Raw genomic sequence first — 22,057 nt, forward strand, 5'->3', positions numbered from 1 at the left:
ATTGCAGTTTTACAGGGTTTATAAATCACCAAATTAGAACATTTTTAGTGCTGAGGATGAATTGTGCTGAGGGGTCTCAGAGCCCAAAGAAACAAGCTGCTCTGTAGTCTGGTGGTACAGTACAGCACTAAAATAGGTTTACTTTGTTTCAGCATAATCAAAATCAACTAAAAAGTTGTGTCCACCACAAGTTCCTTTTATGCATGCCAACTTCCCACATGACCTCAGTCAAGTCAGAAAAGTTTAAGAAGTAATGATAAAATGTTAATTTATTACTATGTAGTATTGTCTGCACTCTCTTACATACAGCTCAAGTGGGGCAAACACACCATTATGTTATAATAGTCTAATTCTTAGACATTAAAGTGATGTATTGTATTCTAAATCCTCTTTGATCACACTTTAGCTAACAAATCATTTATTCAATAATTCTAAAGAACTTTTCAACCATCCCTCTAAACCATTTGGTCTAATCACTTGCAAATTCTTCCAGTCAAGTGGCTCGTTAGAAGAAATCAGTGATGTTAAACTGAGTGGCATAAACACCCTCTATAGGCCTTTTCTCTTCAAACTGCTGTTAAACATGCTACAAGGGACAAACAAGCAATTAATTTGTACCCATTTCCATTTTGCGAATTCCTTCCATCATTAGGGGTCATTGATTCCTTCATTCCTCACCCATTCACTGACCTAGAAGGGCCTGTCAATGTCTACAATGCCTGTATTCTGACCCCATGCTCTCGTTGTCCTCACCCTCTCATCCCCCACCCTTCTCTCGAGGAACCCCCCACCGCCTGCTCATCTCGCCCTCCAGCTGGTTCCCTCCACCGTCCAGAAGCTGCGGAGCTCTACTGGCCTTAGCAAGGCGGCTAATCTAGATGGCGGGAGGCCTCCCTCCTGCTAGCGCACACAAGAGAGGGCAGCCCTAATTGCTTATGTCGTAAAGCTCTCTGACCCAGATAAGCCTCCATACCCCAAAGCTGTCAATATAAACCCCACTTTACCTCACCAAACCTGCCACTCCTGATCCACACAAGCCACCCCCCCCCTAAAATTTCTGCACCTTCTGCCACATTATTAACACCCATGTCAGGGGGAGAAGAAATGAACAGCATAGGGTAGACAGAACATGACATCTTTGGAGGGAAGTAATTTTCTTGTTGGGTGAATGCCAACAGCTTAGTCAAGGAGTTGTTTATTGCAGGAAAATAACTTCTTAAGCTGTATTCCTAATTTATGTGTTTTTACTAGAGAGGAAAGCTCTTAAATCTAGCTCAGAGGACAATGGGAACATTTTTGGTTAAAACAAAACAAGTCTTTTTGGATCCATTGTTTAATCCTCATCAAGTTTTATTTGAGACTTATTTATAAGTTTGGAGTCAGAGACATCTCTGAAAAATGGAGGCACAAGATTGAAAGCAAAAGTGCCCGATATTTGGTTAGACGGATGATTATTTGTTATGCCCTAAAAAAGCTGAACTAAAGCCAGAGCAGAGTTGCGTGCGACTAGCTCTCGCGTGCCAGGTTTAACACTGAGCCTAGTAATGAAGGCTTAGCCACAGAGGGCCACGGTGCATCGAACAGTCAAGTGCCGAATGTCACACGTGCTCTACTTTATACCAACAGATGGCCATCACCGATCACCGAACACTTGAGCAACTTTAAAGCTACGCAAACTGTTATTGTTTTTCATTTTCAACTTTCTAAAACCAGCCTGAGATGTTTAGGAAGATATGATGAAAAACTTCACGAAATATGGTGACTGGGATGGTGTAGCTGAGTTGCAGAAGTATTTTATTACTTATCAAACCAGTCTAACTGAGTACTCCTTAAAGTCTAGTTTAATACCTGTCTTAATTACTAAATAGGAGCTTTTAATTGGATGCTGGCCTGCCTCATCCTGTAATCACCCATCACATGCTATTTGTGCAGGGATGCCTTTAAACCTCCATCTTAAGCCAGGTTACAGCACAGGTTAATGTCAACTGTGTCAAGTGCTTGGTGAACGATACTCCGACTGATTTCTCGCCATTTTTGTCTTTCCACTGTATTTATGCTCATATGAGTGAAGTCAGCCAAACTGTGTTTGGTAGGAACTCGTTTTTCTTTGATTGTCTTGCTCTCAGCATCTTCACCTCCTTTTAAAAGTTATAATTTGAAAAGCACTGTTGACATAAGTGTCATTACGAGTCCCTGGTGAAGTTAATTGATTGGATTTGTACATTTCCAAGTGCTCAAAGATCTTTCTGATTACTTAGGAGATTAAAACTAGCAACACCACCATTTGCAAATACTCACTTCAAAGTAAAACTCCTGTCATGCGACACATTTCTTTAAAATTCTTTTAAGTACAAAAGTGTTAGCATTCAAATATCCTTACTATTGAATATTCCATATTCAAAATGGCATATTTAAGAGTAACGTGTATTATTTTATTAGACTGTAATGTCTTTCTAAATGTTTGACACACCTACAATTTATAAGTCAACTCCGACAATCAAAGATACGTCTACTAACAGGGCTTGTTTTTTGTCAGTGACAGGCTGATTACAGAAACATAATAATAAGATCCATTTTGTTTTCAAAAACACAAGTCCTGTTCCAGGAGAGACGATCAGCTGAGGCGATCTACTGGACTGTTACAGTATGAATCATTTACACACCAAGCATGTCGATACAGGTTTTAAAACACTGGAATACCCCTTTAATGTGTTCATCCCATTAATGTTGAACTAGAACAGATAGATAGTAAATACTTAATGCTACTTATATGGTAGCTTGTGAAATCTCATCAGGAATCGATAGCTTTTAATCTACAATATTAAATCATATATTTTATTTCTATTCTTAAATCTAATTGCAGAAGTAGTTAAAGTTGTTAAATAAATTGAATGAAGCAAAAAGTACAATATTTGCCTTTGAATTTTAGTGGATTGGAGGTATAAAGTTGCAGAAAATGGAATTAATCAAATTGAGTTCCAGTAACTCTCAATTGTACTTAAATTAGAGCATGTTTTAAGTAGCTTTCCAGCCCTGATTGTGTACAAGTAAGACAGTTATCTGTCAAATAAAAGTCATCCAGTAGGTTTAATATAAATTCAAACAATACAAATCAGGCATGATGTTTCCTCAACGTAAAAGAAATAATAAATACAAAATGAGCATTTTCAAAAAAGGAAAAAGACACATGAGAAATAGAGCTCCACACTACATCGTTACACAAGTTTGTTTGAAAATATGTTGAAATGGATCCCACGTCAAAAAATACTGAATAAAAGTGATTTTACAGTGGCGCTGAACCAAAAGAGTTCAAAAACAATTTTTTTTTTTCAAACCAAACACAATTCCGTGCTACAGTCTTTCTGCTTGGGGTAAAAACAAAAAGGGTTAAACCCACTCCAGTTAAATCAAAACAATTTCACAATAAATATATCATGAACACTACAAGTGTAGAAGAAAAAAATATGTAAATCTCAAATCAATAATTACATAACAACTTAACACTTAAAACATATTTTGTATATGCATACTTTGCAGTTTCACTAAACAGACATAAGATTGGTAGTCAAGGTTTAATACTGTATGTAGTGTATGTACCATTAGGATACAGAATAATGTGTATGATCAATAATTTGCTATTCTCTAGTGGTGTTAAGATAAAACTTTCCACAGAAGTCCTTTGACAACACCAACTGCTTTTTTTGCTGTTTTACATTTTGATTGTGCATTTTTTTTTTAATCTACCATTAACCATGCTACATTTGTACCTGTAGCCCACTGGCCCCATTGTAGACAGAGCTGTTAAAACCCCCCCCACAGATTTAGACAATGTAACCGACTACCACCATCACATCCTCAGTGTTATAATACAGTATTTTTCCACAATCTTGGCAAAATTACAGTACCGTAGAAAGTTCCCCCAGTGCTTTGTTGTGCTAATGCCTTGCGAGTAATCTCTTTAGACAGTTTTGCGGCGAGACCAAGAATAAGCACTCCCAGGGTTATGAAAACGTCTGAAATGTGCCGACAGTTGTGGCGCAGAGTAGATTCACATCCCCCTGAGCGCCAGACAGCACTGGTGTTGTGTAATCCCTGCGTTCTGCTGTAGTGTATCCAACACTCACTTCAAGCTAAAATATATGATGAAACACTCAGGTGCCTGTTGCCATCTGGTGGACAGAGCACATCACTGATTGTCAGGGCTGATTCCCATTGTACTGAAGGGTAGCAGTAACCCTGATAATCAGACGGAGTTACCTTTTTGTTTCACTTCATTATTGTTATGGAATATAACTGACAGAAATGTCTGGAACAAGGTGAGAGTTTTGTGGACTCTGCCTGCGTTTGGCAAGTGAGCAAATGAAAACAGACTGATGATTGTGCCTCCTGTCTTTGCAATAGCCAACAGGGTGGTAATTAATTCTTTATATATGTAGACAGACACCTTGTTTTCATACAGCCAATCATATTGTTACCACTGCCAAGGAGGTTATGTATTTACCTGTGTGCATTTGTGTGTTGGTTGGTTGGTTGGACAGCAGGATTACACAAAAAATAAACAAGAGATTTTTAATAAACTTGGAACTTGATTAAAAAAATTCTGATATTGGATTAGGCTTGACTGGTTAAATGGGACTGTTGGGGGCCTTGGCAGAGGTATGCGCTCTACTCAGTGCCATTCTAGTTTCATTTTAAATACATATTTGCATAAAGCTACAACATCAAAGTTAGGTGTTTCACAATAATTATGCTGTTAACTTATCGTATGTATCTTAGCCACCTCCTGTGTATGTAAATGATCTTGATCATTTTTGCAAACCTCAATTTTGACGGATGTGTTTTCATGCATAGTTGTCCCAACATTTATCCAATATGATGCCAGAATAACTGGCAGGGTTTTCTTTAATATTATAAGATTTGGGCACAGCATCTAGCATCAAAAAAACAAACAATATGTGGTCCAACACAAAGAAGTAATTGTGACAAGCCTAGTCATGGTTCTGTCTTTGATAAGAAATAACTATTAACAAGGCCTGTAAATGGGACCATACTTTTGACTGCACAGAGGGATGGCTTGATATGAGCTTCACTTTAAAGAACAAGGCAACATTTGATCAGCTGTCATGAAATGTAGAACCTTAAACTTCATGTTACGATGAACTAAGGGCTTTTGTCTCACAGGATATATCTCTGAATGAATATGTTGAGACTCTCTGTCTTACAGTCACGCTGATGCATCTATTTTTGTATCGGGACGAGCTCGAACATATTTTAAAATAGAAAACTTTACAGTGCCTCATATGCTTTGACATTAATGTCAATCAAATGCTATTCGGGTTTTGGATTTGCATTTGATTACAAAAAAAGAACGAAAAAAGAAATCTCAAGAGTCGTCAGCCAGTTTTACGATCTTGAATGATCATTTCTTCTTTTCAGTCTCAACAAGCACAATGTGCACTGAAATCCCCAGAGAACATCTCCCTTCTGCTCATTTTCATAGGGTCTTGAAATAAACCCACGATTTGGATTGAACTCCTACTGTGCCATCATAACAAGAAATCATAGAAAAACTAGGACGTTTTGAGCAGCGAGAGCAAAATCTGGTTCAGAAGAGAAAAATGTATGTCCATCGTTTCAGCAGAAGACAGATTTCACGAGAGACTGATTTTTAGCATCGTCGGTTGGAGGATGGGTATTTGGTTTTCAGGCCCTCTTTGAAGCTGCGAAACAGAACCCGGTTGTGTTTGTTCTCCTCGTCCTTCCTGGCGTGGAACTCTCCCTGGATCTTGAAGCCCCGGTGCACGACAAAGGCTGAGCTCAGCACCGAGAACTTGTATCCGGCCACATGGAGCTCACAGGCCTGGAGGGAGACGGAAGGACAGGGTTAGAATGCAGACATGGCAGTGGGAAGTGATGAGGGGGAAAAGGTGAGACGGTGGAGGAGAACGATACATGTGACAGATTGTGCAGAGGTGAGGAGACAGATGACACCAAGAAGGACAGATGGGAAACGAGGTGGAAGAGGTGAAATGTGGTGAAGAAAGATGGCATGAGGAAGACAGGTTAAACTGGGGCAAAGAGATAGAGTGAGTGAAGTAAAGGCAGAGTGTGAATAGCATCTATCATGGGACAAGGTAACAGGTGGCAGAAAAGAGGCAATGAAGGGAGACGAGATGGACCCGGAGAAGGAGAGAGGATTCAGAGGTCAAGAGGTCAAAACCTAAGCAGAAATACTCTGACTTTGTCTTTTTGTATGAGTGAAACTCCAAAAGCACTGATTCTTACACCCTCGTGATACAACTCAGTTGGGTCTTTTGGAGCCTCAATAATAAATTGATTTATTAAATTATTCGCCAACTTTTTTGATCATCGATTCTTATCTTTTTGAAACAAAATTTTCTGTTTCCTGCTTCTTAAACGTGATACTGAGTAGTACTTCTTGTGTCAATCATGTGTGAAATCAGTGTAGTCCTCCTTGAAGACCTCCAAGAAAAAAATGCCCTGAATTCGATGGTTGTAGCTTCTCAAATATGAGTGTATGTCAGTTTATTAGCCTTTGAGACTGATAAGTTTAATATATTTGGATTTTGGACTATTGCTTGAAGCAATTCTGTTAACAATGTCAGCATCAGCCGATATTTCTTTCGTGCGATAGGCCAAAAGATTATTCACTAACTAGCTTTTTCTAGAGCTTTCATCTGACTCTCACAGTCTTCAATAATTTGTACATAATTTTGTACAAGTTGAGTTTTTTTAATTAAATTATGTCCAAGACATAAAATGCTGAAATTGTACAAACCTGGCTGATGCGATTGAAACCATACTGCTTGAAGTTTTCATCGTAGAGGGGCACTGTGTGGGGCCCGATGTAGAAAGGCTCCCAGGGGTCTGTCCAGGTGAGCGTGTAGGCAACTTCCAGGGTGTCCGTGTCCCTAACGTGGCTGTTGACCCACTGTGAGTAGTTGGTGGGGGCTTGACAGCGAGGACACAGCTCTTCGTAAAAGGGCCGCACCTCACCTACCTGGTAGAGCTGAACCAACTCTGGCTTGGTGGCAGGCATCTTCCTGGCGTGGCGGATCTCGAAGGCCGGCAAGACAAACACCTCATCGCTGGCTGGCTCAGGTCTCATGATCATGGCCAGGAACTGCTGGTGCAGATCAGCGCTCGGCATCATGTCAATGTCGATGACCAGGATGTAGGAGGACTCTGTGCCACCCCGGGCGACATTACGGAGGAGATTGTTGGGGTAGGAGATATTTCCACTGATGGCATAGTTCTTGTACTTATCCCTGTGGGTCTCCAGTCTGGAGAAGACAGAGGCACAGTCCTCAAGACCTGTAAAATGCTCCCGGTCCTTATCAGGGAAACTGGCCATCTCTCCTGAGAGGCAGACCAAGTGGAAATCCACAAGGGCTTGGATCTGAGGGCAGAAGAAGCTGAGCGCATAGACCAGAGCTGTGGCAAACTTGACATCTTGTCCATGTGCGAATATGGCCACTGAGAGAGGGTTGTGCCACCTTTCCAGAAGAGATTCCAGGTGATGCAGGTTGTTGATGGTTGTGTGGGTAGCTAAAGCCAGGACATTGGAGCTGGGGTCAGATCCTGGTTTCTGATTAGAGGTGTAATCACTTTTGATCAAGTTCTTGTAGACCCGGTACTGACCACTGTTGTCAAAGATCCCACCAGTGGACAGCGAGTACCTCAGTCGCTCCTTCCGCGTGTTTTTCTCGTGGTGTCCATTTTTCTTGCCCCCGGAGCCTCCAAAGAGCTCGGAGTATCTGTACCGCTGCTGCTTGCCGTGAAACTTGGATAAAAAGGACAGGTATATGAGCTGCAGCAGCGCCACGATCAGCAGAGCACTCAGCACCACTTTGAAGGCGGAGCATTTCTTGGAGAGATGCATTCCAGAGAAGCTACACAGCGGCCAACTACTGTACACAAAGCAGGTCCAAACACCGGAGCAGGCTGCCGTTTCTTCGAGGGCTGGCTATTTCTGTCCAGGCGTCCCAGCTAGCGTTACCTACATTGCTATCACAATGCTAACACTGCAGCCTGTTCGGCTGGAAACACGACCACTGCCTGACCGCACATGGCTCTGGCTCCTGGCAGGGTTGCGCCAGACTTTGACACGGCCCTCGACAGAACGAATAAAACGATGAAACAAGTCCAGATTCTGTGTTCTCCATCAAAACACAACGCAACTGTGACCATTCTGCTCTGCTGCTGCGACAGCGGCGCACGTACATACGTCATAACCGTAATATCGCGGGGAAATGCGCCAACGAATTATGTCTCTGGGCACTGCTAGCTGTTAGCTCAAGCGGCTCACAGGCACGAATAAAGGACTATTGTCACCACTTGTTCAGTTTGCGTGAGAGCGAGAATGGAAATACAGAAAGACAGAAAAATTGAAAGAAGTAACAGCGGTATGATAACTGTCTCATAGAAGATTTTGTATGCTATCATATAGGAGTCCATAAGACGAGGTGGCCGAGTGGTTAAGGCGATGGACTGCTAATCCATTGTGCTCTGCACGCGTGGGTTCGAATCCCATCCTCGTCGAAAATCCCTTTTCGTTTTCTGTGTCAACCCTGGTTCGTTGTAGTCGTCATTTGCAAAACTAATTCAGTCACTTATCTAATCGGTTCACTTTCCTGGGTAAATTGCCCTTTGACATACAATTGCATGCAAGCACTAAAAAATCAAAACACAACCCTGCAGACTTTTTTCATTCTGTATCATATCACTGTTCACACCTTCGCAATCATATCATACACGGTGCCAATTTTTTACGATTTGTATTGATCTTTGCTTACAGTGAGATTCTATGTATTTATTTGCAATATATATGTTATGTCAATAACATATACACTGCAAATACACATAAAATATACATAACAAATGCAAAACGTATTTAAGCACCTACATATGGCTGCCAAGTCTTGCAGAACCAGTTAATTAATAAATAGTTTATCTTACATTTGAATTAAACCCAATCATGTTATCCAAAACACAGGTTAAAAACAGAGATAACAGTCTGCTAAATAATATTATAAATGACCGAATCCCCCAGAAAACCACCAATGTTAAATATGCCTAATATTCTACTTGTATCAAAATATCTATTAGCCCATAATTTCATCCACCAGTGCAGAAAGACAAATCTGTGTGGAAGTAAGATGGAAATCAGTCAACCCCAATGTGATCTTACTGCATTATTTTGTGGGTTATCTAAATATGACATCTACCACATATATACATGGAATATCACCACACCATACAGTAAGGAGAATGTAAGACAGCACACATGAAGCACAACTGTGACATTCTTTTATTCATGACTATCAACAAAACATGTTTTTTCTCCTCACAACTACATTAACAGTGTGGACAGCACACATCAGGTCCTAGGGGGCATTTCTTCAATTTAGATTGTGCCAAAAAAAGTAACAGAACAACTCATAGCTCAAGCATGTGCTATAGATCAGAGAGAATATAGGTTTTTATTGTGTTTTCAATGAAGGGGCTTTACTGTTAAAGTGTGGCAGTAGCACTGACGTCCAGCTGTGCATGGCTTATGTGTGGACAAATTTTATGATTCATGTTTCACAGAGGGAGGTTCAACAAAGCCAACAGATTTGTTTTGATCTATAGTGACATGTTTACAGTATAAACTCAGGTTCATGCTCATAACACATGTTGTCAAAATGCCTTCCAGGACCTGTGCTGCCTTGGCAAAGGTGACTCATTTGCACAGCTCAACATACTTTAGGGCCCTGTGACCAATTTTTAAGTTGTTAGTCCAAAATATGAAGTTTACAAAATTCAAAAGCATGTTTACTTTAAAAATGAACTTTAACCTTGTTTTATTATTTAATACCTGTGAGCATTCATATATTGTATGCTTGTTGTTTTTAAACTTTGTAATAACAGAACAAGAATAAAAAACTAATTTCTGTGATCTAAGACAGTAAACTATTTACTAACTCATGTGTGATGAAAGTAAGACTAAAACAAGTACGTGAATTCAGTTGTTTAATTTATGCCACAATATTTCAGAAATAAAAAAAGTCAGCTTCACTGACAAGGCAGATGCAAGACAAACACCCTTATTTTTTTTACACACACTAGCATTCACATACGTAAGCAGAGAACTATGTGTACTGTACTTTGATACCAAGTGTATTATGTTTAGCATAAATTTCACCAATCGTCTCAACCAAGGTTATCCTGTGAAAAGCCCAATTTTTCAACCTAGATTTTGTGACTCCAACTGTGTTTTCAGTACTGCAGAAATCATAAGGCCCTACTGCTGTGATCTACTTTGACAAATTACGACACTAGAACGCCAGCTCCGCTTTTAGACCCGCCTCCTTCACTGTCCCTCGAAGACGCCGACTGGCCTTGTGCGTCTGATTCTCCCTCTCCTACCAACCGGATGTTGTAGCGTTCCCTGTACTCTGTGAGCTCCCGTCCTTTCGTCTGCATCTGTGCGTTGATGGTCTCGATTATTTTGGAGATCTGCGAAGGGGAAAATGGAAAAAAGGTGAGACGTTTTTCACTAAATATTTGATTTGCGCCTTAAGTTTTCTCTTGTTTTAAATTATGTTTAATTGATATATTAAAAAAATCAGGTAACTTTTAGTTGTATAAGGCTACAGCAAAGTGTTGATGTTGCAAGTATTTACTTTAAGCTAATAATGGCCTAAATTGCCTTTACAATACAGTTTTAACAATTAAACTGTATTTTAAACCGATTTAAAGATAGAACGTAGAAGTACATTTGTTTTCCTTTTCTCAACCATCACCTGTTCTTTGTGGGATTCCAACGCTGGTAGAACTTCTTTAACCGTCCTCTCCACCAGCACTCCTCCTACCAGACGAAAGCATTTCCTTGAGGGGTCCACATCCTTCAGGGTTTCAATTACTAAGCTGCATGAGGAATAAAACCAAAAACGAAACAATCGAGCCAATTAGCTATTCGGGAAATATCTTTTTTGATCAAAGATGAAAATAGCTGACAGTGAGTCAAAAAGGCTGCCAACCTGTGTTCGTTGATGTCCATCTCAAACTCTGCAGCTTTAGAGGCCATACTGCGCTGCTCCTGACGCATCCTCTGAAATGTTGCGACCACCTGTCACACAGAAATATACACCGTCAGCAACAATACAGACACAAAGACTTGTGTTGTCGATATTATTCATAGATTTAATCAATTCTGTAGTGATAAAACAATCCAGTTGTGATCATCAATTAAGCAAGTTAATTATTAATGTATTAAAGTAAAGTACATGTGATTGTTACCAAGAGAGGTGCTCGCTCTTCAGGCTGTATGTTATATGTACAATACTAGTTGATGTTGTTGGGTTTTTTCTTTTACAGTTATGGTTACAGACTCTCTCCACGCAAATTATGAAAGTAATGTATTGCTCGACAAAAGCAAAAAAACCCACAGTGAACAGAGTAAAAGATGAATTTGACTGATGCATCACAATAACAATCATGATTTTTTTTCATTTACTCATTGAATTTGTTTGGCCAAGATAACCATCTGATGGAAATCTGATATCTTGACAGCCCTGATGTTATACCTTTAACTCCATGACATTTATGTCAAAGTTAACAAAGTTAATGCACCAGTAATATGGATAAGAACAGCCCCATTATAATAAGTTCTTTAATTTTGCTACTTCATTTTAGAGCCAGTATTGCTGGTGAACAAATGAGTTATTTTGCTGACAGAAGATAGATCAGGTCTAATTCTACTAAATATTACAGGAAAAAAAATCAAAATATTCACCATTCCTTTTGAACTACTCAGACAAAACATGTCATCTGAGTGTGTCAATGTGGACTATACGAAATTGTGGTAGATATTTTTAAGTACTTTCTGATATTTAGAAATTTAATTAATAGATGAATTCAAGAAATAATTGTCAGAATGATTAAAAGTGAAAACATTAGCTAGTTGGAGCCCGACTTTAAGAATTTATTTATTTTGTTGTTAACAGTTCTGTATTTCTACAAAATACTTTTGCAACCCAGTATTGCATTGAAGTACTTCTACAGTAGGTTCAGAAAAGGATCTGAATACTTGGTGTACGACAGTAAAATAGGGCTGTGTGGTCCTCGGTGATAAAAATAGCTCTCCCACGATCTTTAACTGGGCAAGACCTGCCATTCATTACAGCACACTTTCCCTTGTGAGGCGTATGCTAATTAAAAGCATACACTTTATTATACTGGTTGATATGAGCACAAACCCGTGACAAACCATTTACAAATGCACGTAGTATGTATGGCTTCACCCTGGCTCTCCCCGCTGCAGCGTTTTATGGTGAGAAAGCAGAATGATGATGGCGATGGGGAAGCTAACGTTAGCCTCGGCTAGCTGGGAGTCAGATTACCGGCCGTAGCTTCACCTGACACGGCTGAGCGACAACCACAAAAGGTGTACCGACGAAAGAAGGCTAAAGTGGAGGTGAGGGTACCTGTTCGGCGGACGGGCCGGACTGTTTCCCACCGGCACTGTTGCTGGATTTGCTACCCGTGCTGCTACTGTTGGCTGCCATCTTGGAAGGGTGTTGCTGCGAAAGACCCCGGCCAGGAAGTGTAGAGCTGGTTCACAGGAATGCCTGTGTGAAAATGCTGCCTTCTTCAGAGACAGTAATGCCGAAATTATGGAAGCCCACATAACAACAACAACAACAGCAATAATAATAATAATAATAATAATAATAATAATAATAATAATAATAATAATAATTCGCCATAGACATTTGTCAGCAACTCCTCGTGTCTTGGTGTCCAGAAAAAGTCAATCTCATGTTCTGAATGCTGAAGAGGCGGCATAAAATCAACTAGAATTGGTCAAGCATATTTTATTCATAAATTAATGTTCATTGTGATCATTTTGACAAATCAAAATTGCTCTCTCAAGCTCAGGTGACAAAACATTTGCAGCCATAGAGGTTCTGTGATATACGCAGGCTTTGTACGAAGTTAGTTCAATCAGTTTCTCTCTTTGGTGTAGAAGAAATGTATAAAAAACAGGTCCCAGAATATATTTTTCACTATGGTTTAAAAATGCTATTTCTTTTAAATAATTTATTTTGTTGTCATTTTATTTAGTGAAAAGAATACATCCAAAGCAGAGAAGATAATCATCTCAACCGCTGATCCTGACCCTCCGTTGTGATGTTAAATTTCTTCTATCTTACCATATGCTGTATGTACAATATATTATTTGTATCAATTAGAAAATAATTCTCCCCTTACACTTCACACTAATACAAAAACTATCCACTAGGTGGAGACCGTTTGACTTCGTGCTTGTTTTTAGAGCAGAGAAGAAGAAAGTAGCTCGCTGATCCTTCCTGCTATACCGTGAACACACTACTGAGTCAAACATGTCCAGTAATATGGACTGAACCCCGAAGGTGACAGTGTTTACCTCACCTGGACCAATGGTCACATTCAGGGGCATTTTGGGAAGATCTGCAAAATATTTGGCCTCTCACCCAGTTTGGAGACAACAGATCAAGCTGCAAAACAGGTATGTTTATTATCCTACATAGGTGAATATGTTGTTTTGATCTAGCTTTAAAAGATTAGGGTTGATGTCTGTCAACATACATGACAGAGATGGTAATCAGAGCACAGTCCAGAGTTTTTATTCTAGATATTTGATTCAAATGTCCCCATATCCTAGTAAGACTATCATGAGCACAGAGCTGTAGAACATTATCTAATAAATATATCACAGATGAACTAGTTCTGTTAATGATCAGCCAAGACTGAACTGAAGTCTTTCCTGGCATGCAGCAGCAACAACCTTTTCTCTGCGCAGGAAAAACAGCCAAAATTCCCTGCCAACAATCCTCTTTTCTTAGTCCTCTATGAGTGTGAGTTGGATAGCTTTGGGTGTTTGGCCCTTTTTCTTAATAAAATAAGTAATTTAAATCTTATATAATATGTATTCATTGTAATGGTAGTTTTTTTCTTTTTAACCAGTTGTGGACATTTTATTACAGCCCAGCCAATACTGCTAGAATTCATTCATCATTTACGTCACTTTTGGGACAAAAATGACCCAATTTTCATCAGTTACAGCTTGTTTTCTTTAGTCTTTGTGTGATAATAAACTGAATATGTTTGGGTTTTCACCAATTCCACACATTTTAGTAGAGCAGACACTCCCATTTTAGAAGTTTAGAAGCAAAGGTTTGTCATTATTGCTTGTTATCAAAACTTAAGTTAAATCTCTCCTTGATATGTGAATCATTCCAGCAGATGTAGACAGTGTTTCCTCAAGTTTACGAAAGTTTATGTTTCCCTGCTGCCATCTTTTCAACTATTCAATTTTATATTCATGATATATGATTAGAAGAGTTGCCCCTCACAGCAGAATCAAGAGTCCATGACAGTTTTTGTTTAGTCTGACTGGCGGACACAGACAGGTCAGAGCACAGATGCCACAAAGCTTCTTATTTGATTTTCTACCGCTGCTGGTTTAATCAGTGCTCCTGATTGTGTTATGTCTGGTTGTCTGTCTGTCTCTTTGCCTCCATTCTGTCAATCATGACCTGAGAGTTTCATTCACAGTCAGACCGTCAGTGTTTACCTCCATCCTCTAGTGCTGCATAAGACCACCCACGCTTTTCTTGCATTGTTTATATTGTTCATCTGAGAGTAGGCTGTCAGATTGCACAAGACAGCCATGACTGAATTTAAATCTTTGCCTGGCGTGCAGCAGCAACAACCTCTTCTCTGTGCAGGATGTCATCTTTACGTCTGCCAGTGGCTGCAGTGTGTCAGGTGACGGCCACCCCGGACAAACAGGCCAACCTCTCTGCCTGTAAACAGCTGATGGAGGAGGCCAAGGAGCGAGGGGCCAGTATGGTCTTCCTGCCCGAGGGCTTTGACTACATCGGATCAAGTCGGGAGGAGAGCTTGTCGCTGGCTGAGAGCCTGACAGGAGACATAATCTCACAATACACCCAGCTGGCCAGGTAGAAGATTTTAGGTTATTTACTTGGCTTTGCACACAGGAAAGCATGTTCAGTTTTGCACTGCTGGAAGATACTTTTCAGAAGATACAAGACCAACGACTGTTACAAAGTTCAAAGATCAAAACATACAAATTCAATATGAACAGTGGGTAAAGTCTAGTCTCTACGGTCTAGTGTGTCATCTGAAGAACATGAGCATTATTTCCACTAACATCAAGGATTCCTTCTGGTATATAATGTGTCTTTCTTCCAGGAAGTTGGAGGTTTGGCTGTCTCTTGGAGGATTTCATGAACGAGGACATGACTGGGAGTCCGACAGACGGCTCTACAACAGTCACATCATAATCAATGATAAAGGTGGTCTCCGTTGAACAAACATATTCAACCCCCAGTCCATGTTTCCAACTTGGTGTACACAAATACACACTCGCACTGACACACTGTCTTTTCACCCACAGGTGACATCGTTTCAGTTTACAGGAAGGCACATTTGTTTGATGTGGAACTGCCGGAGAAAGGAGTTTCCCTTAAAGAAAGTGCCTTCGTCATCCCTGGACCCACCCTCGTGTCCCCAGTCCAGACTCCCATTGGAAAGGTGTAATTTTCTGGCATAATCATCATCAAGTAGACCCGCAGGGGTTGAATCACAATTTCATGACCTAAGGTCAAAGGAGTTGACTCACCCCTCGTATAAACACGCATACATTCCTCATATCAGGGGATTTGTTCGAGAAACCTGCTGTCACAGAAAACCACGACAGTTCAGGACTCTAAAAATGTTTTCAGCTCTGAAACTTTAACGCAAGAAAGGTTAAGGATGCACTTGGACTGAGTTAACAGGGAAGAAACACATTTTGGTAGTTCATTATTAAAATCTGTTTGTGTTCTGTGATTTTTTTAAAGCATTTTAATGTTCTTGCCACAGGTTGGCCAGGGTATCTGCTATGATCTGAGATTCCCTGAATTGTCACTGGCTATGCAACGGCACGGGGCCGAGATTCTGACATACCCATCAGCCTTCACTGTAGCAACAGGAGCTGCTCACTGGGAGGTGGGTTGAGTCATGATACAACCATGGGCTGGGCTGAGATGCAGTATCTCACGAAAGTGAGTATACCCCTCATATTTTTGTAAATATCTTATTACATCTTTTCATGGACAACACTTAAGTCATGACACTTTGCTACAATGTAAAGTAGTGAGTGAACAGCTTGTGAAACAGTGCAAACAGTTTGCTGAAGACAAGCAGACTAAGGATGGATGGATCACTGGAACCATGTCCTGTAGTCTGATGAGACCAAGATAAACCTGTGAAGCTCTGGTGAACTCCAGGCCCAAGAGGGTTAAGGCTGAAAATACTGGTGGCCACACAAAATATTGACGCCCATTTGGCACAATTTGGACATTAATGGCTGTGTCTTGAGTTATTTTGAGAGGACAGCACATTTACACTGTTACACAAGCTGTACACTCACTACTTTATATTGTATTAAAGTGTCATTTCTTCAGTGTTGTCCCATGAAAAGAAATAAAATACTGGCAGAAATTTGAGGGGTGTACTCATTTTTATGAGATACTGTATAAACGCAACCAAACCCAAACTTCCTGTATGTATTCCCAGGTGTTGCTCCGTGCACGGGCAATCGAGAATCAGTGTTTCGTCCTGGCGGCAGCGCAGGTCGGCCAGCATCATGAGAAACGCCAGTCATACGGTCACGCCCTGGTGGTGGACCCCTGGGGTGAGGTGCTGGGCGACTGTGGAGGGGAGAAGCCAGGCATGGTGCTGGTGGAGATCGACCTTGAGAAGATCCGCAGCATCAGGAGGAACATGCCGGTCCAACAGCACCGCAGAGACGCTAGTTTCTATCAGAGTCTGGAGAAGACTTGACAGGACAGTCTGACTAGAGGCAACCAGCTAAACAGATCATTTCTCACAGGATGAATCAGTGGGAACATTATTTTTCCAGGATACTTTATTGTCAAATGAAGCTTTTTTTAAGTGAATAATTTATTTCTGCCCTTGCTCATCCCTCAGACTTCTTTTACGTTTAATGTTTGAGTCATCTTGTCATCACTGCATCAGATCATCTCATTGACAGCTACATTCAGCTCTTTTGTCTAATCCTAACAAAACAATCAGCTCAGAGCAAATGAATCCGTAGGTGGTATTACTCACAGTAGTCAGTAGATGGTGCTGTCGGGTTGTAAGAATGAGAAACTAGAGGAAATGGCAAAAGCTGAAAGGAAAACATTTTTCTAGCTAAGTCACTGATATGTATCGATCTCTGGACACAAGTGGACGTGCACAAATAAATATGTATTTTTCTGCATTTGAATTAAAAGCTGTTGTTACATGAAAAGAAACGTCACTTTTCACTTGATTTGTTTGTCTGCCAATTCAATTCCAATACATTTCTTCCGTTTGCTTGATGGAATCACATCATACAGTCTTTACAGTCAAGAAACAGCAAACCAGCTGTATTACATACATGTGTGAACTACTGTCCAAATATTATAAAAAGCCTCAAATTAAACAAAAAAAAAAAAAAAAGTCCTTTTAGCATCTTACTTACAATTCATGCTCTCATGTGGAATTATTTCCTAGTAAAAATAAATATCTATCTTTGTTTATCTTTTATCCAACCAATAGTGGTGGAGAAAAACTACTCAAATTATTTACTTAAATATTTGTAACAATACTACAGTATAAAACTACTAGAAAATAAGTCCTACATTCAAACTCTTGAATGTAGGACTTATTTCAGTTTGAAAGTGTGAGTATATGAAAGTATTAGCCTCAGTAAAAAGTGCTCATTATGCAGAAAGGCATTATATCACATAATAATTATATTATATCTACTTAATAGCTGCTGGGAAGCTTGTGAATCTCCTATAATGTAATTTCATGCAAGTGCAGTTTTGGTTCACTTGCACTTTACTTTCCAAATGTTTCCATTTTCCTGCTACTTTATACCTCCACTACATGTCCTACTTTGACATGGCAATTTGAGTTACTGGTGACTTCACAGATACGTAGCACATTTTAAAGTGTATTTTTTATATCGGCAGCAAAATGTATTCTGAAAAATGCAGAATATCATATCTGATACACGTTCGACCCTTTAAATACAAATGCATATGTACTTTTGACACCTAAGTACATTTATATCAGATACTTTAAGACTATTATTAGAGTACTATTGATATGGTTGACTTTGACTTTTACCAAAGTTATATTTATTAACGCAATATCTTTACTTATACTTAAGTTTGACGTTTGAGTATTTCTTTTGCACAGTACTTGAGTAAAAGTACTTAGTTACTGACATTGATATTAAAATGAATAATTTCTCGCGCACTCGACCTCGATGATTAATCGATTATATATTTAAAAAAAAAAAAAAAAAAAAAAACTCGTCATAGATACTATGTCCATCAACTAACCGATTAATCAGCTAACTTAATTGTTGCAGAGGACCCTACAGTAACACAACTTGCCATATCTGGTTCCCGCCTCCATTATGTGCCTCCTTCAGCCTTTTGATTGCAGTGAGGGGATGAATAATTGATCAGGTTTTATCCTCCCCGCCTGTTTTTACTATCACAGAGCCGGTGGGCGCTGCTGCTGCTGCTGCTGCTGGGATGGAGAGGAGAGGGGAGATGGGTAACAGGAAGTGAACGTCACTGACACAGGAATGGGACTGAAAAAAGAAAACACCATCATGATGAGGAGAATGTCAAATCCACTCGAGTAGGGAAAACCACACAAAAAACCCTCCAACAACCTCTCAGTTTGAGCTCAGGAGAAGGATGAGCCGTCGTGTCCGAGCTGGATTTGAGGCATCAGGAAGGTAAGTGTGATGTGTTTTCTGTTCGGCGGTTGACGACGGTTCGCTTTTTTTTCTTTCTTTTTTTTTTTTAAAGAGAGAGAAACAGAGATGTGTGTGTTTCACCACCCGAGGCCATCCATCCATCCATCCATCCATCATGTCACATTTGGTGCGCTCACAGGTTGATTTCTCATCCACCGAACAGGTGCTAGCTTGCGTCCCCAGCTAGCTTGGAGGCTAACTCGTTACAGCTTCAACTGAAAATTCCCAACGTCTGAACACATTTAGGGGTTTATTTGAGCGCTTTTTTATGGAATCAGGCCCTCGACTGCAGCCAAGGAAGGCTGACGCTGAAATATCTAATGGCTGCATGCAAAAATCCCCTCCCCTTTTTTGTCTTTTACTTGCACAGTTTCCCGTCATGTAATGCAGATGTGGCGTTTAATTCATATGCACGGCTAGCTTGGTGTCTGTGAAATGTGTCGCCATGCTAGCTTTGACCATCTTTAGCACTGAAACTGAAGTCAGTGTTGAGTTTGTACTTTCTGCCCTCTTTAGTCATGTGAGGGCTTAAAACAAGCTTTTCTCCTCTCAGCTCACCGTGTTACTGAATTTATGGGGTGTCACTTTTAGCCAGATCAGTTTAAAAAGTCTGGGTAGATTACATACATTTATATTTACATTAAATATTGTGAGGTTTTCCATAGTGTTTTATTGTTGAATTGACTTTTGGGTGCCAGCTGAACAAGACACAAAATCCTAAAATTCACAGGTCACATCTTGTTTTCTTCATCTTCTGTGGTTGTGAATTGAATGTCTTAATTGTAAGGGGTTTTGAACATTTTGTTACAGCCCGATCGATACTAGATTTTTTTGAGAGCAATACCAAGATAGTGGTTGAAATTCACTCATCGTTTTGGTCATTTTGGAGCCAAAAACACCCCAAATTCCCTGTTAACAATTGTGTTTTCTTAGTCTTCCATGATTGTCAGTTGAATATCTTTGTGTGTTTGGACCTGTTTCTTGAATAAAATAAGTAATTTCAATTGGATATAAATATGGGCTGAAATTCGTCATTTAACGAGCAATAATGACAAACTTTTGCTGGTTCAAACTTCTACAATGGGAGTGTCCGCTCTACTAAAAAGTGCTGAATTGGCGAAAACCCAAAGACATTCAGTTTGCTATTGTAGAAGACTAAAACAACAAGCTGTACCTGGTGAAAATTGGGCATTTTTGTCCAAAAACTGACTTAAGGATTAAATCTTTCCTCGACTGAGGAATCATTCCAGCAGTAGTATACAACATGTCTTCAAGTTTACTCATCTGTATGTTTCCCTGCTGCCATCTTTTCAAGTATTCGATTATGATATATGATTAGAAGACTTGCTCCTCACAGCAGGATCAAGAATCCATGACAGTTTTTACTCGTTCTGACCAGTGGGCACAGACAGGTCAGAGCACAGACGCTGCAAAGCTTCTTATTTGATTTTCTACCGCTGCTGGTTTAATCAGTGCTCCTGATTGTGTTATGTCAGCCTGGAGTGTTTTCCTCCATTCTGTCAAGCATGACCTGAGAGCCTCATTCACGGTCAGACAGTCAGGGTTTACCTCCATCCTCTAACGTCACACAAGACCACCGCTTCTCTTGCATTGTTTGTATTGTTCATCTGAAAGTAGGCTGTCAGATTGCACGGGACAGCGCAGATGAATGTTTTTGGTTGCTAAATCACTGTTTTGTCTGTCACTTCCTGATATGCGTCAGGTGAGAACATCAGCCTGGATTATCGAGGAACCTGAACGAACTTGAATCCGAAACATATGCTCTCACTCGACTTGTGTTTAAGTCTAGGATGAATCCACTGCTGTCTCTCAAGGAAAATGATATTCTCGGTACGGCCTGGATGAAACCGATAGCTGACAAAGCCCCACTGACAGCACACACACACACACACACACACACACACACACACACACACACACAGAGTAATTAACATCCCAAAAAGTCAAAATTTCCCTTTCTTAAGATACAGTGACAATCAAGCTAATGTTCTCATTTGTAAAACTGTAATCAAAACAGTGATCCAGAATGGTCAGTTGTCATTTAAAAGTAGAGCCTAACCCACACTAATTAGAATTTTTAAAGTTTTGAATGTTATAAAAGCAAATTTATCAGTGGAGGTTGATATTTTTCCATAAATATAAAACATAGAACCTTTCACAAGAAGGACTTGTTAAAGTAACAGTTCCCTAAATCTTGGCTATTCCCTGCAGAGTTGCAGTCAAATACAACAACGCCAGCAGTGATTATTGACCTTATCCTCCTTCTTACCTTACAGCCGACATGTACTTAACACTAACGTTACTTTACAACTCATCTGTGGACGTCAGCCACAGTCATTGTGGTTGGTGTGTATAATACTAATCGCGTCACTGATGCTTAGTGGGACGACAGACATTAAAATTAACTCGTAAGTTGAAAATGTGGCAGAGAACAGATTTGAAATATACCTTTTTTAAAAATGAGAAATCACAGTGATGCAACTAAAGCTGCCTTTTTTTTTTAATTAAGCTAATTAAAACAATTCTTCAAGCAACAATGTCCAGATCAAATTGTTTACGTCAGCCCAACCCTAGTTGAATGCTGTTAATTGTGCGGGATGAAATCTCTCTTGTGTTTTTGTATGGCGTATGTTTTGCTACAAAACAATCTATATATCGACCGCGCTCTGTCTTTCTGAAGGGTGTGTGTCGACATATTGGCCCCGTCTGTGGAGGAGGTGTGAGCCTGTCGGTTATAGGCATAAAAAAACGCTGAGTCACACCCCGGCAGCAGACGCCTGGGCAACACCTCCATAGCGACCAGACGGAGGAAGATAAAGCCCCTCGCGGCTCCACTGGCTGTGCAACATCAGCAGACCCTGTACCGTTTTGTTCCCTCGCAGTTGATTATGCCTATTCGGCCGCTGTTATCGACGGTCACACACACTCACACTCACTCCTCCCTGTCTTTAGCTCATGCACCAAAATGAAATCTGACTCGTAGGGTAGTAGCTCCTCAATAAATCCACAGTCTTTTTCTCCCCTGGCGTAATTACTGTTTTGATTACTGCCGCAAAGAGCGAGGGGGGGAAACGAGCGAGTGTGCTGCAGACCGTCATAATTACAGCTATCAAATGTCACCAGCAGAGAGGAGGAGGAGGAAAAGATGACAAG

General features: G+C 40.2%; 4 protein-coding genes, 1 long non-coding RNA gene and 1 other non-coding gene across 13 annotated transcripts in view; 4 read left to right on the forward strand and 2 right to left on the reverse strand.

The window, feature by feature from the left end:
- LOC119027612 overlaps positions 1-18,659 on the forward strand; it is a 35,781-nt gene extending 17,122 nt beyond the window's left edge. Inside the window, exon 7 of one of the 2 annotated variants that reach the window (XR_005077429.1) lies at positions 18,619-18,659. This is a non-coding gene — a long non-coding RNA (uncharacterized LOC119027612). Of the gene's footprint in view, positions 1-814; positions 4,447-18,618 lie in introns of those variants that run through there. The other variant, XR_005077430.1, reaches the window with a different exon arrangement.
- On the reverse strand, positions 3,069-8,489 carry b4gat1 (beta-1,4-glucuronyltransferase 1). Its single transcript, XM_037112963.1, has 2 exons — positions 6,800-8,489; positions 3,069-5,860 (listed from the first exon to the last, which is right to left on the reverse strand). The coding sequence occupies exons 1-2, from the start codon at positions 7,901-7,903 to the stop codon at positions 5,669-5,671; spliced, it is 1,296 nt and encodes a 431-aa protein (XP_036968858.1). The 5' UTR covers positions 7,904-8,489; the 3' UTR covers positions 3,069-5,668.
- trnas-gcu lies at positions 8,481-8,562 on the forward strand. The gene has a single exon. It is a non-coding gene; the product is annotated as a tRNA-Ser (tRNA).
- On the reverse strand, positions 9,309-12,648 carry pfdn2 (prefoldin subunit 2). Its single transcript, XM_037112980.1, has 4 exons — positions 12,492-12,648; positions 11,046-11,134; positions 10,809-10,932; positions 9,309-10,521 (listed from the first exon to the last, which is right to left on the reverse strand). Exons 1-4 carry the CDS (start codon positions 12,570-12,572, stop codon positions 10,333-10,335), a joined length of 483 nt encoding a protein of 160 aa, XP_036968875.1. The 5' UTR covers positions 12,573-12,648; the 3' UTR covers positions 9,309-10,332.
- nit1 (nitrilase 1) lies at positions 12,776-17,375 on the forward strand. 3 transcript variants are annotated; one of them, XM_037112977.1, is made up of 7 exons: positions 13,157-13,228; positions 13,310-13,555; positions 14,778-15,011; positions 15,265-15,368; positions 15,470-15,606; positions 15,937-16,062; positions 16,633-17,375. In XM_037112977.1, the coding sequence occupies exons 2-7, from the start codon at positions 13,467-13,469 to the stop codon at positions 16,897-16,899; spliced, it is 957 nt and encodes a 318-aa protein (XP_036968872.1). In that variant the 5' UTR covers positions 13,157-13,228; positions 13,310-13,466; the 3' UTR covers positions 16,900-17,375. The 3 variants fall into 3 exon arrangements, with proteins under 3 accessions (XP_036968871.1, XP_036968872.1, XP_036968873.1); XM_037112976.1 differs by having other exon boundaries at positions 12,776-13,555; XM_037112978.1 differs by lacking the exon at positions 15,937-16,062 and having other exon boundaries at positions 13,162-13,555.
- The window catches only part of clcn3 (chloride channel 3), a 36,832-nt gene continuing 33,434 nt past the window's right edge, over positions 18,660-22,057 (forward strand). For all 5 annotated transcript variants that reach the window (XM_037112953.1, XM_037112957.1, XM_037112955.1 and 2 more), the window contains exon 1: positions 18,660-18,862. The gene's annotated coding sequence lies outside the window, so the exon portion shown is untranslated. The remainder of the gene's footprint in view (positions 18,863-22,057) is intronic.

Source organism: Acanthopagrus latus, chromosome 10 (assembly GCF_904848185.1).
Source record: "Acanthopagrus latus isolate v.2019 chromosome 10, fAcaLat1.1, whole genome shotgun sequence".
Taxonomy (NCBI): Eukaryota; Metazoa; Chordata; class Actinopteri; order Spariformes; family Sparidae; genus Acanthopagrus; species Acanthopagrus latus.